Raw genomic sequence first — 13535 nt, 5'->3', positions numbered from 1 at the left:
GGACCAGCTGAAGCCGCGGCTGTGCCACATGCTGAAGGGCGAGAGCGGCTACGGCTTCCACCTGCACGGCGAGAAGGGCAAGAGCGGGCAGTTCATCCGCAAGGTGGAGCCGGGCTCGCCGGCCGAGGCGGCGGGGCTGCGCGCCGGCGACCGCGTCGTCGCCGTCAACGGGCTCAACGTGGAGCAGGAGACGCACCACCAGGTGGGGACCGCGGCCGGGGCCGGGCCGGGGGGGGGGGTCGTGCCATTCGGCTCGTCTTGGCGGCGCCCTCGGGTGCGACCGCCGCGGGCTGAGCCTGGCGGCGTTTGTGCCTCTGTCCTGCCTTTATTATGATTATTATTATTAAAAAAAAAAAAATTTTTTTTTTTAAAAAGTGTTTTCCGAGCAGTTCTGTCACTGCCTCGGAGGCTCCTCAGCCTGCTGGGGTTTGGGGACGTGTGAGCGCGATGCCGTCGAGGCCGCTGTGTCCTGCCCGGCCTCGGAGCCGCGCCACGAAAAACGAGGTTTCTCCTCCTGCGCCTCTGCTGTGTCGAGGCGTCGGAGCCAGGTGGCCATCGGCGAGACGGGCCGCAGCCGCAGCGGGGACGGACGGGATGGGATGGGCCGCGCGGGGCTGACGTGCCCTCCGCAAGCGTGTTGGGTGCAGATAAGCCCGGTGCCTCCTCGCATCACGGTGTGCACGGTGCTGATGAAACCCCGGAGCGCGGGGAGGCCCCCAAAGCCTCCGGGTCCTCCCTGCGGGCACCGCTTTCGGGACGGGCTCTCCGCGAGAGCGAGCAGCGGAGTGGCGAACCCGCCTCGCCGAGCAGCTGGTGTTTGGCGAGGGTGGGAAGGCGCCGGGTGGAAGTCTGCCCATCCGTCGGGAGCGGCTCCCCATGGGCCGGGGCAGAGCTGGGTTGGGAGATGCTGCTCCTGCCCACGCTGCCGCTGCTGTGTGCAGACGGAGCTGAGAAGGTGCCGATGGGTTTCCTGGGCCTCGGTGGAGTAGCATCCCATCATGCTGGGTATGCATGGGAGCCCTGGGCGAGCTGCCGCCCGGCATGGCCTGCGGAGGCGGCGGGTTTTCGGCGTTCGGTGCAATCACTTATTCAGGACAAGCGGCCTCGTCTGCAGTCTATAAATCTCGTGTTGGTTGTTTTCTTTCGCTTGCAGATAGCGAGTCTGTTGACCTTGAATGGAGCGTGCAGGGGAGTAAATAACTGCTAAGCTAATCGCACGTTAGGCGCGTTTGTCACTCCTAACCTTGGCGATGGTAACGCGCCCGGCCGGCGCGAGCTCGGTCAGAGCCCTGCGAGGAATCGCAGCGCAGCTTTGCAGGGAGTCCGGGGGCGCCCGGAGCGTCGCTGCTCCTCTTCCTCCTCCTCTGCAGGATGAAGGCTTCTGCAGGGTGACAGTTTGGCCTGTAGGAGCCTCTCCTCCGAGGCCGCTGGCAGGGAGCCGCGGTGGCGGTTTTGCCCCGCTCCTCTGCACTTCCTTAACCTGCCCCGCTGCCATCGCGCCAGCTCGGCCCTGCGGTTTTACCTCCCGGCCCTTCGGCGCGTGGGGCGAAGTGGGGCAGGGAGCACCTCGTCCGAGGCCGTTCAAGCCCTTGCCTCCCCGTGCGTGCGTGAGCTGCCCGGCTCGCCCCTTCCCGCCCCCTGGGCTGATGTATCCGCCAGCCACAAAAAAACGTGGAAAACCGAGGCTGTGCACGGACAATGGTCTCCATTCAGCGGAGTCGGAGAGCGGTGAGGACGGGCCCGGCTCCGGCTCCTGCTCCTGGCCCCGTCGCTGGCTTTGCTTTCCCTGATCTCCGCTCTCCTGTAGCACAGAACCGGGGTGAATGTGCAGATCGGGTCGTTTCTTGCATTAAACCAGCCCGGGCGAGGGGGATGCCGATGCGTCGGCTCAGCACGGGCGCCGAAGGTGCACCCGCACTCCGCCCTTCCCCGGGCAGAGCCCCAGAGATGGGAAATGGGGGGGCTGCGAGGCGAAGTGCGCTTGGTGAGACAGCGGGAGCAAAGCCCGGGGGAGGCAGGCGGTCCGGGGTCCTGCCGCAGCGCGGCGGCGTCCCGGCGTTTCCGCTCAGCTCCTCTCCTCCTTTTGCAGGTCGTGCAGCGCATCAAGGCCGTGGAGACGGAGACCCGCTTGCTCGTGGTGGACAAGGAGACGGATGAGTACCTGTGCAGCCTGCGGCTGACGTGCACGGAGGAGATGGTGCACGGCGGCGTCCTGCTCGGCTCCGGCACGTCGCCCGCCAAGCCGCCGGGCAGCGACAACGGGGAGGTCTGGAAGCCGCAGCTGGATCTGAGCGGGGGCAGCCTGCCGCGGCACTCGCACAGCTTCTCCTCGCACGGCAGCAAGAAGGTGAGGGGCCTGGGAAGCGCCTCCCTCCTGCGGCATCCCCGCGTGCCGCTCATTTCCCATCGGAAAAAACCCTTCTGTATGTGGCTGGGAGCTTGGAGACCCTGTTGTGCCCTGCAGCAAGGGGGGGAGCTGCCCCACGGAGGCTCCCGCGCTGCTGCGGGCCGGCGGGGGGGTTACCGGCCCCGGGGAGCAGCGGCCCCCGGCTGTGCGCTGCATCCCGGCCCTCGGGGCCAGGCTCTGCAGCCTGGGGCCTCCTGCGAAGCTGGGATTTATGAATGAGCTTGTTTCTCTCCTGTTTCCAGGAGGGAGGGAACATCTGGGGCGAACGTGTTCTCAGCTTTTTGCTTAAGTAGGAAGGAAATTAGCTCTCTTTAAGTGGCCTGGGTCTGGGCTGCGACGCCGCAGTAAGTGCCTTTTATTAGTAAACTCCTTTCCAAAGAGGAAAGAATTTGAGGTGGAAAATGTCCAGTTTCCAGGGCTGGCTTGTTGCTGGGGCCGGGCTCGCGGAGACGGCGCAGACTTGCACTCGGCAGATACGCAAGCGGCTTCTGTGCAGGCGCTGCCCTTGCTCGGGCCGCGAACGTGGCAGGGGCCGCGCCGGCTGCTCCGTCGCCCTCCTGCAGCCTGCCCTGCCCTCCCGGCACCCGGCTGAGCCGCGGAGGGGAGAAGCCTGCGGCCTCGGGGGCGTCCTGCTTCCCGTCCTTCCCTCCGGAGAGCCGCTCGGCATCTTGCGGAAGCCTTGCAGAGCCGCAGCTGTCCGGGGAGGGACCAGCTTTCCTGGGGGGGGGGCAGAAGCAGCGTCGCAGGGAGGATTTTTGGCATGTTTGAAGCCATTCGAGGGTCTGCGTGACGCTGACCCCTGGCACGCTGCCCCCGGGGGGGGATCGCTGCCCCGAGAGCCGGGATGGGTCGCTGCGGCAGGGGGAGGCAGCCATGGGCACGGCAGGGGACTGCTTCCCGGGACGGGATTTCCTATCCCACCCCCGTTCCTTGTGCTGGGTGAAATCCAGCAGTTCGTAGCGACGGGAAGTCGGGCGAGGGCAGGGGGCCGGTCCCTTCCGGCCGTCGGGTTTCGGCTCCTCCGAGGGGCGGGAGAGCCGAGCAGGGCCCGGGGGCTCGGCTGGGGTCCTTCGGCGTGGGCCAGGCGCTGGCTGAACATCGAGCATTTTTTTGTGGCCTCACTGGGGGCGTTTGGTGGACGGGGAGGAGAAAACGCAGCTCTGCTGCCCCTTGCAAACCTGGTGCCGCTGCTCCTGGGGGCCGGATCATCCGCGTTGTGCGCAAGGGCTGCAGTCGCCTCGATTCCAGGCTGGGTTGTTCAGTGCAGCCTGAGGCACAAAGTGAAACAAAAGCAAGGGAAATCTGGGCCGGACTTGAGTAACTGGCTGTCCCGGCTGAGCTGGCGTCCAGCGAGGCAGCGGCGATGTCCCTGGGGGCAGGAGGCGCCCGGTGGCCGAGCAGCCTCTGGGCTTAGCTTTGCCGCACGTTTGGGTTTTGGCTGCACGCTTCCCCTCGCCGCAGGTCCGGCTGATGCCGGCCGCCCCGCGGGCAGGGAGGACGAGGATGGGGCTGCACGCCCTGTTCCCACTGGGCCCTGGCGGCGCCGGACGCCCATGTGCGGGTCCCTGGTGCGCCAGCCTGGTGGCGGGCACAGCCTGTCCCTGTCCGGGGGTGGCTGTTTCCCCGTGTTGCTGCAGCCTTATTTTGGAAGAGAAGCGGCTCTTCCCCTGCCAGCTGCCGCGGGATTAACGTGGAGCCCCGGCGTGCGGGACCTTGCGCCTCCAGCAAGCACTGTAGCGCAATGAATAATTCGGGGCGTATTTAAAATCGGGCTGCCGGCCCCGCAGAGCAGGGCGGCAGGGCTYGCTGCCAGGTGGCCGTGGAGCGAGCGCCGGGACCGCGCTGCTGCGTTGGCTGGCCGGTGGTGCCGGGAGCAGGGTCCGTCCACGCTGCTCATCCCAGCCCCGGCTCTGGTGCCCAGGAGACGCTCTCCTTAGCGGAGGAAGGCAGGGCTGTGCGTGTGCCGGGGGGAGGCAGGGGAGGAGAGGCAGAACAAGCTGGAGAGGAGGCACGACTATCCCAAGGGGATGTTTAGGCTTCCAGCCCAAGGCCGTGAAGCTGGACCCTCGGCTTTGGCTCTCCCAGCACCCTGGATCAAGCGACTCAAGGCCAGATTTTAGGGGGATTGTTTTGAAAGCTTCTTCAGATGCTTGGTCGCATCTTTAAGTGCCCAAATAATTAAAAAAATAATAATAATTGATGCTCAAAGTCATGAATCTTCRATGCCGTTTCCCCCGCTGGCGTTGATCGCACTGACCTGTCCYGCAGGGGGGCAGGATGCAGCTCGGGGCTGGGGGCAGCGGGCTCGGGAGCGGGGGGCACATGGGTGCGGGCCGAGCTGCCCGGGGAGCTGGTCGGGGGACGTRTTTTGGGCGCTGCCTTTATTGCAGAGGCGCCTTTGGGCAGCGGTGCTGCGCCGCGGGAGACRTGGCCAGGAGCCATGCGGCGCTGCAATGCCACGGGGCGTTTGCCATGGCGAGGACACCAGCCGGAGCGGGGACCCCCGTGGGSCGCTCTGTTCCCGGCCCCGGGAAGGGGTGCGGCGGCTGTGCCGGCCCTGCTCCTGCCGGGAGCCCGGGGCTGAGGAGGTCGGTGCCCACTGGGTGCGGATGCTCCTCTGTTGGGACTCGCGGCTCCCGGCTCTCTCCAGGTGTGTTTGCAGGAGCAACAAGAACAGCAGCGAAGCCGTTGAAGGGCTCGGGGTGGTGCAATTCCTCTCCTCCTTCGCCGCTCAGGCGGCGTCAAGCCGTGACGCGGGAGCGAGGTGCGGCACGGTACCCAGGGAAGGGCCTCGGCACCGTCCTCGTGCCGCTAAGGGGACTTGGGGGCAACTTCGGCTCTTGCCGGGTAGAAGCAGGGCAGCCGGCGCCTCGCTGCTTCCAAACGCCGCTTTTTCCTCACTGGCACCTATCATCTTTCGGAACCGAAACCTCGTCTTGTTCAGCAACTGCTGGATTTTAGCAGCCGGAATTTTAATGCAGAGGAATTAGCGGCTGGTTGTTAATCGGCCCTTGCGTGCCCCGCGGGAGCTTTGGGCACGGTGTTGCGCGCTCCCCGGTCCTGTGTGCCGGGCGCTTCCCTGCTCGGCCCCCTCGCCGTCGTGTCCCAAACCAGCCTCCCCTGCGTTGCTGTCAGGTGTGATCCGGACCGATCCTGCTGATCTCCGAGCAGGAGCCGGTCTCTGTGGGATGCTAATGGTGCTGTGGGCCATCGGTGAGCGTTGTCCTCCTGCCACTGGTGTTGGAAATCCTGGGAAAACTCTGCCCCGGCTTTGGAGGGGCAGYGTCACCCTTCGCTTGCAGGTCTTGCCGGAAGCTGAAAGCTGTRAAACTAGGAGGAAAATGAATGTGGGCCACTAAAAGCAGCTCCCAAGCTGCCGGCATCCCCAGGCGCGAGGATGTCCCCTTCCTCCTGCTCCCRCGCTGGGTGCCGGCTGCATCCACATGCCTCTGGGTCACCTAATCTCCGCCACCCGGCGGAGACCCCTCGGGCACGGGGGATTTGGGCCAGCTCTTCCCGCAGCAGCGGGTGCAAAGGCTCGTGCGTGCCACGGCCCCCTCCGCGCTGCAGAGGGGTCAATGCACCTGGGGGCGGCCGCGGCGTTTCCTCCCGGAGAACCGCGGTGGCTCCGTGTGCGCCAGCGCGGCGGTCGGGGCCCGCAGGTGCARGGCCGGTGTGGACATCGAGGCGGTAAATATTTACACTTCTGTTTGGATCAGGAGTAAGGACCTAATTTCTGTTGCAAATAAAACTCTGCATTGCAACATCTTCTGCCGCCAGCTTTCTGCCGGACGCTGGAGGAGGAGGAGGAGTAACTCGGGACAGATGTTTCCAGCGGACTTTGCCAACTCAGTTGAGGCCCAAAATTTAGGGCTTGTAGAATAACCACAAAGATGTCATAAAACTGAACGTGAGCAGAAATGTCTGCAGTAATTATGTGATTAAAAACCTTTAAAATAAGTGCATGGTTTAAATTAAAACACCTCCCTGCCGCCGTCCTGCTCTCCAGGCAGGCCGGGAGCTGCGGGGGGATGTGAGCAGAGGGCTGCAAAACCGTTCTGCTGATAGCGAYGGAAAAGGCAGCGCAGGAGCACGGGTTAAGGCTCGGAAAAAGCCTTCGGTGATGTGTGAGGAGCCTTGGCCCTTCCCGGCTATTCCCGTAGCAGCTATTTTTGCGGACGCTGCACAGTAGTCRCAGCTTTTCTGCTGTTTTGGTTTCCTTGAGGCTGCAGCTTAATCACAGCCTTGGTGCTGAGCAGGGGAGGGAGCCTGGCAGCAGGAATACGTCCAGTTCTCGCCGTGTTTTCCTGCTTCCCCATCCCGCTCCTGCCCCGCGCTGTGCTCCTGGCGCTGTCRGGGGACCCGTGGGCCCCGCGCGGGCGCAGGGGTTGCTGGTGGCGTCCGGCAGCCAGGTGTGCCGGCCCGGCCAAAAACGTGCACCCTGCGTATTTAAAAAATAAGAACTTTCCTAAAGTCCGGTTACAGCGGGGGCTTGGCTTGAGTCCTGCAAAGCCAGGCTTTTGTGCAAGATTAGCGCTTTAATCTTGCAGGAGGAGACGCACGGGGCCAGGGCGGTGCTGGGCTCAGCTGCGGTAGCAATGCTGCCTGGCGTTGCAGGGGCTCCGGCCAGTGCCGGGGGCTTTGGAGCGACTCCGGCATGCGGCATCCCAGGGCTGGGCGCTCGGCTCCTGGCGGTGCGGGACCAGGAGCAGTTTGGGGTGTCTACTGGGCGCACGGCTCTGCGGCGAGCCCCGGCCTCTTGCTGCCTCTTTCCCTGTGGCTCCCGGCGGCGGTCGCTGCGCTCCGGATGAGGCGAGGCTCCTAGCGCTCCTGCGGTCCGGCAGCGGCACGTGGCCGGCTGCTGCGGTTTGTTCTTTTCTTGCACGAATTCTGGGCTGCCGTCGCGTTGCCGCAGCGGGGTTTGCACGGCCGCCGAGGAGCGCGGCGCTTCGGGCTTTGCTGCAGTCCTCGGCCGTCTCCAGAGATGCGAGGAGGAGGGAACGGCGGGATGCTCGCCCCGAATCCCGCAGCGCGGCTCCTTGCACGGGGCCTGGCGAGCCGGGGTGGCCGTGGGAAGCTCCTCCCGAGGCAAGGAGCTTCYGCCCCGGCGGTGCTTTTGGTGAAGCACAAAGCAGCCGGGGCTTGGAGTGTGGGGATGTGCCAGCAGGGCGGGATGCATCCCGCATCCCCGCGGGCCGGGGCAGCCTCCCTGCACCGCGCCGTTAGAAATCTCTTTGGCAGAAGCTGGGCCCTCCGCGCATCCCCCGGCAGCGGCACAAGGCCTCTGCCGCGGTTTCGCGCTGTCCCTCGCTGCTCTGGGGGGGACGCGGCTCCCGGAGAGGATGCTCTTGGTAGCAAGTTTGGCATTTCCATGTGCCAAAACATCAGTTTGCGTAAGAAAACRCTTTGGTTTCTGTGCAGCTCCGCGGAGCTCAACGCTCTTACTTTCCTTAGCTTAAAACAGTGCTTTTTGGTTTTGCATTTTACTTTTTCGTAGGATCCGAGTTAACGGGGGGCAGGGGGTGGCGCGTGGCCCTTTCCTAGCTTCCTTTCTCCAGGATTGTCGCTTGCCCTGTTTTGCAAGGCGGGTGGGATTTGAGCGGGATTAATCCTGCTCCTTGCCAGGCCCAGGAGCGACGGGAGCTCGAGGCCGTCCCCTCCGTAGGGCTCTCCCTAATCCGCTCCCGTCGGCTCCCCTCGAGCCGGGCCCATCTCTCCGGCAGTTGCAGCAGCTTGGGCCCAGAGCGGATCCAAGCCACGCGCGGAGGTGTCAGYGTTACGTCATGGGCCTTCGGGAGTGGAAACACATGGAGCAAACATGCAATACGGACGTTGAGTTTACAGYGCACGTTCCAGCGCCCGCGACTTCCAAATGAGATTTTAAAGAGCTCTTTTTGAAATCCAAAGGCCGCATCCCTTTACGGATTGCAGCCGTAACGGCATGCAAGCGAAGCGCGAGGGCCGTGCCATCGCCTCTCCGAGTGCAGTCCGCTCGCGCTCTTTGGGAGGGGAGGCCGGAAGGTCGGGGGATTTTCCTGGCAGCGCAGAAGAGCTCGGGGTCAGGTTGGAGCAGAGCCGGTTTTGGCTTCCCGACATTGGTGCCGTCTCTAGGTACGGCGGTTTTATGGGCTGTCTGCGGCCTCGGGAGACTCCAGGTTGGGATACGAGAGAGAGGAAACCAAACCCTTAATCAGCAGAGGGTTTCTTCACACCCACGCGTCCCTATAAATAAGCAGAACTAAAAAGCGAGTCGTAGACACAACCGTTCCTGGCGAGATCCACGTCATAATTTAATTTCATTGCTGCTTTTGCCTGGGCTCCTGGGCGTTCTGGTCCTGCGTGTAAACCGGAGCCGGGCCTGGAGCTCCGTTTCCTTGGCTAAACGTCTCTTCTCCCACTAAAGCCCTGCACGAGTTGGCTCTTATCAGGTAAAACAAGCTGACCCTGGATGTCCATTAGCGACGGCTCCGTGCGAGCCGTGCTGGAAGGTAATCCCCGAGCCAGGGAAAGGTTAGAGAGACGCTTTCCCGGAGGTGCCAGTGCTGCGGGACGGGCTGCAGGAGGGGGAACGATGGGGGYGAGCGTGGCGGCAGGGGCTGCTCCGGGGGCCGGTTTGGAGCCCCGAGCAGGCGCCTGCTCCCGGGATGAGGATGGTGGTGAGACCCCATGTGGGAGCTGGTGGGGGTCCGCGAGGTCCCGCTCCCTCCCGTGTCGCTGCGTTGCACCTAAATATAGCATCCGTAAATGTGATTTTTCCCTCTTTCTCCGGGGGGTGAAGGTCCCGGGTGGGCCAAGGAGGGTAGTCGGGGCCCGGTGCCCCCATGGCGGGGGGGCAGCTCTTGGTGCAACCCCTGYTCCCTCCTTGCCGCCACGGGAATGCAAAGCCAGTGAGACCGAATTCCCACTAATGACGYGGGATCGTTAATGGCAGCTGATGGGGCCAGCGGGAGCGAATGCCTTGATGGTTGCTCCGAGCCTGGTCTTGGCAAAAAGCATGGCCAGGCTGCAGGGTCTCTCCTGCTTCCCGAGGCTGCAGCCGGCGCCTCGGGCTGGGGCTCCGGGCGGCAGCGCCGGGAGGCTCCTGCGCCTCCTCCCTGTGCTCCTGGGAGCTGGGGCTTCACGTGGGATGCAGGGGCATGTTTACCCCCTTTCCAGAGGCTGGAAAAGCTGCCTTGCGTCAAGGAAACACGTGCACGGGGTGATTTTGGAGAGGGGAAATCCCAGCGTATGCAGTGCCCCCTCCCCTGAGGGCATCGGCAGCAGAGCTGGAGCTCGCATTTCTTTGGCAGCGAATCGCTTAAAGGCGGGACGCTGCGAAATGCTCCTTCTCCYGAGTCGCCCCCGTACCCGGCACCCRCAGGGGTGCGCAGCCGGCGCCGCGCGGCGCTGAGCCATGCCGCGGGGAAGCGGAGCCCAGCCGCCGCGGCGCTCCAGATCGCTCCGTCCTCCCCACCCTTCCTATCCTTCCTGCCCTTGCTGGCTCCCGCCCGGCGGTTTCACGGGATAACAACCTTCGGGTGCGTCCGAGGCTCCGGCTGGGATGTCGCAGCCAATTTTTCGATGCCGCTGCGGGGCGAGCGGCTCTCCCAGCCTCCCTGGCCTCGGCACATCCTCCGCTCCTGGGAGCCGGTGGTGGCCGGCAGGAGCGGTACTCCATAGGGGTATCCATCCCCGGGGGCAAGCTGAGTTTCCGCGGCTGTTGGAGGGGCGCACARGCTTGCCGCTTCGACGGGACAAGCAGGTGGCGGATGCGCCACTGTCCCCAAAACCGCGGTGTTTTCCGTGCGCCGTAGCGGCCCCGGCGCGGGCTGAGAGCTGGCTGGCTGCAGATAACCAGGCTGCGAYGTCTGCTGCGCCTCGGCGGCCGGGTGCCCGTCGCTGGACCGTGTCCATCGCTAATTGGAGTCGCTTTGCCGTCTCAGCGCGCGCCCGCGCCTCTCGCTTGCTCCCTTTGTGCTGSGCTTTGGCAGGCAGCGCTGCGGGAAGCGTCCTGCCCCTGCGGAGCGATTCCTCGCTCCGGGAGCAGGCGTACCAGCGTCGTCGGGAATAAGGTGCTACTCAAGCAGGGTAAAGACAGCCGAGCCTGGGCGAAACGTGCGGGCTGCTTTACGGATGCTTAGGGCAGCAGCAGCTATTACGGAAAACAGTGCAAAACCCCGATGTGCTTTGCTCTTTAAAAAAAAAAWAATAATAATAATAATTTTTTTGGATGGTTCTATCACTTAAACCCAGCTGGAGCAGTTTAAATAATTGGAGCAATTGGAATAATGGAAGCATTGGGCCATACTGGGCTCTGCAGCAGCGACCGCTTGGTTTGCGGTGCCCTGGCGAAGCTGCGGCCCAGAAGCGCCGGGCGCAGGTTGGATATTCGCCTGCGAAACGCCGGGAGCGGCGCAGGCATCTCCGGCTCCTCGTGCCTGTGTCTCCGCAGCAGGCTGCACGAGCCACCCGTGCCCACTCCGGTGCCGCGCAAGCCGCTCCGCTCAAGCTGTGCTCCGGTGCTGCGCGGCTCCCTGGGGATGCGGGTGCCTCCGGCTTCCCCCGCCAGCATGCGTTGTTGGTGCAGGGAAAGATGCCTGGAAAAAGCAGGACCCCGAATTCATGGTCTAGGTCTGGGTCGGCCCCCGGTGCTGCGGTACGATGCTGGGAATGCTCGGCACCTGCCCGGCAAAGCTGCGGCGGTGCTGGCCGTGGGATGCCGAGTGTCCCGGGACGGGCTCGGGACAGATGCCCGGTGTTTATCGGCATCGCGCCACCCCTCGGAGGCTGCTTATAGGTGCTGAAAGCCGCTGGCGGCATTTCGAGGTGCCTCGGAGGTTCCCCGGGAGCAGCTTTCCCTCGTCCGGCGCTGCCGGAGCGCCCACCGCTCTGGGGGCTGACGTGCTGCTTCCCGGTGCTGTTTTATCGGGAAAGCTCGAGCCCTTCCTGGGGGAAGGGGGCTGAAATGCAGCCCTGCTCCTGCGATCCCGCTCCGGCYGTGCCGGGATCCCCGCTCCGCCGGCCCTCGCGGCAATAAGCATCTGCTCGACATTAAGCGCATCCTTAAACCCRAGCGGAGGCGGCCGCCTTTGAGCTTCCAACCGAGTCGCAGGAGGATAACGGCGATGGAAGTCCGCCCACGGCTCGGCTCGGCTCCTCGCGTAGCTCTCGCTGCCGAGGCGGCGTGTCCCGTCGGGAACGGGCGTCCGTGGGTGTTTGGGGCGGGAGGGATGTTCTCGGCAGGGGGCCGGCGCTTCCCGCGGGGCAGCCGGCGGCTCAGGGCCGTTCCCGCCGCGGGCCCGGGGCCCCTCTCCGCCGCGGGAGCGCCACGGAGCCRTTTTCCGTCCGCGGCCCCGCGCCGGCGGAGAGGAAACGCCACGGGAGCCGACTTAAAAGCAAGTATGTGAACAATGTAAATTAGGCAGGAACGCTGCTGCCTGTGTTTTCTCCAGCTCTGCCCCGGCAGAGGCGGAAGAGCTTGGCGTGCCGCTTGGAGCGCCGCCCGGCAGTGCCGTCCCCGGCGGAGCCGGAGCGCTTCGGCCCCATTGGAGCCATGCAAAGGAAAGGGCAAAGCCCGCTTGGCGGCACCGGGAAGGGGCCCCGGCGCCCGGCTGGGCTCCCGGGCAGCACCGCGGCGTTGTCCGTGCGGAGCAAAGCTGTTTCGCTCCGGAAGCGGAGCTTCGGGGTGCTGCTCCCGCTCTGCCGAGCGCTGACTCGGCYGCAGGGTGAAAGGTGAATTTACGCTCCGGGAAAGGGAGGCGACGAAACTGCCCGCGCTTTGGGCGGTGCTGCTGTTTTGCAGCGAGCCTGACGGCTGCTAATTAATTGCATGGGAGCCCCTCGTTAATCAGAGCCGGTGACGTTTGTGGTGCCGGCTCCCTGGTGGAAGGTACCTAAAACGCCCGGTTGTACGGAGCGGGAATGCACGCTCACCCCGGGAGCGCTGCTCGCTGCAGCCAGCCCCGGGGACACGGCGCAAAACCTGCGCAAAGGGCCCCAAAAAGAGCCGGCAGCGCCCAGAGGGAGCCTGGATCCGGGCGCAGCGTCGGCGCCACATCCGCCCCTCGCGAATAGTCAAAACCAAACGTCTTTTGAAATAACGAGAGGAGGAAAATACAACACTCTGGTACCGGGTGTGATTTGCTGCCTGATTTTTTGTGAGCCTTCGTGTTTGCACGCTTGTCACCGCCGGCGGGCAGCGAAGCCGAGCCGTTTTTAACGAACCTGGAAGTCCTGCAGCATCAGGGATGCTCCGGGAGCTGGAGCCCGTAGCAGAAAAACCAGATGCTGCCGGAGCTGCAGTAAGATTGTGAGAACTGCCAACACCCAACCAGATTTTTTTTTTATTATTATTATTGTTGAATGTGTTTCATTGTTGCTTAATGTCTTGTTTGTGCTTTTTTAAAATGAACCAGCTTAAAGGGTGTTTCCTAAACCTTTTTCCTTCCCCACTGCCGGCGATTTGCCTCGCGCCATAGCCACAGCGCTGGGGTGGCGACGCAGCTCATCGCCCCGGCGGGATTTGTCCCGCGCGCGGGCACCAGCCTCCCTGCCGGTTCAAACACGACGCCTTCTGTGTGCACCCTGCCTTGGCGTTTTCCCCTTTGCTGCTGCAGGGGTCTTGTATCTGAATTTCAAGAGATGTGTCTGAAATTTGTTTTTAAAGGGTTTTGGATGTTCGCATGTATGGAGATTCCCAGAATCCAAATTTCTTATGTGACTGCATGTGTGTGTATATATATATGTGTGTGTGCACACGTAAATATATATATGTGCGCACACACACACACGTATACACCCGTGTGTGGGTGTGAATGCATTAATGCTTGTAGGTGGAATATGATGTGTCATTGCTTTTTCATTCCAACTGATGAAATTAGGGGCCAGTGGTGGTATCTAGGTACCCAGAAGTGATGCATGAATAAATCGCTTTATTGTACGCAAATAGGCAAAAATGCAATTACTTTTTATTGCGTTTCTGGTACCTGTGAATTTAGCTCGGGCGAGGAGGCTTTCCCGCTCGTGGCGGGCGAGGCGCCTGTGGGCGCCGCGGGGAGCGGGGCAGGCGGACGGAACGGGGGCACCGCGGCTTCTGCAGGGGTTTCCCTCTGCACAAGGGCGACTTTGTTCCGCGCCTTCGGGGCGGCCC

The 13535-nt window shown here is 63.6% G+C and overlaps 1 protein-coding gene across 2 annotated transcripts in view; it reads left to right on the top strand.

Annotated features, from left to right (window-relative positions):
* The first annotated feature begins 6 nt into the window (after nt 1–6).
* SLC9A3R2 (SLC9A3 regulator 2) overlaps nt 7–13535 on the top strand; it is a 29242-nt gene continuing 15713 nt past the window's right edge. For both annotated transcript variants that reach the window (XM_026085658.1, XM_026085650.1), the window contains exons 1-2: nt 7–202; nt 2090–2347. In XM_026085658.1, the coding sequence (XP_025941443.1) occupies nt 29–202; nt 2090–2347 (432 nt within the window). In that variant the 5' untranslated portion in view covers nt 7–28. The remainder of the gene's footprint in view (nt 203–2089; nt 2348–13535) is intronic.

This window comes from Apteryx rowi, unplaced genomic scaffold (assembly GCF_003343035.1).
Source record: "Apteryx rowi isolate R43461 unplaced genomic scaffold, aptRow1 scaffold_119, whole genome shotgun sequence".
Classification (NCBI taxonomy): domain Eukaryota; kingdom Metazoa; phylum Chordata; class Aves; order Apterygiformes; family Apterygidae; genus Apteryx; species Apteryx rowi.
The sequence above is the reverse complement of the archived record's forward strand: the minus strand, read 5'-3'. Positions and strand labels throughout refer to the sequence as shown.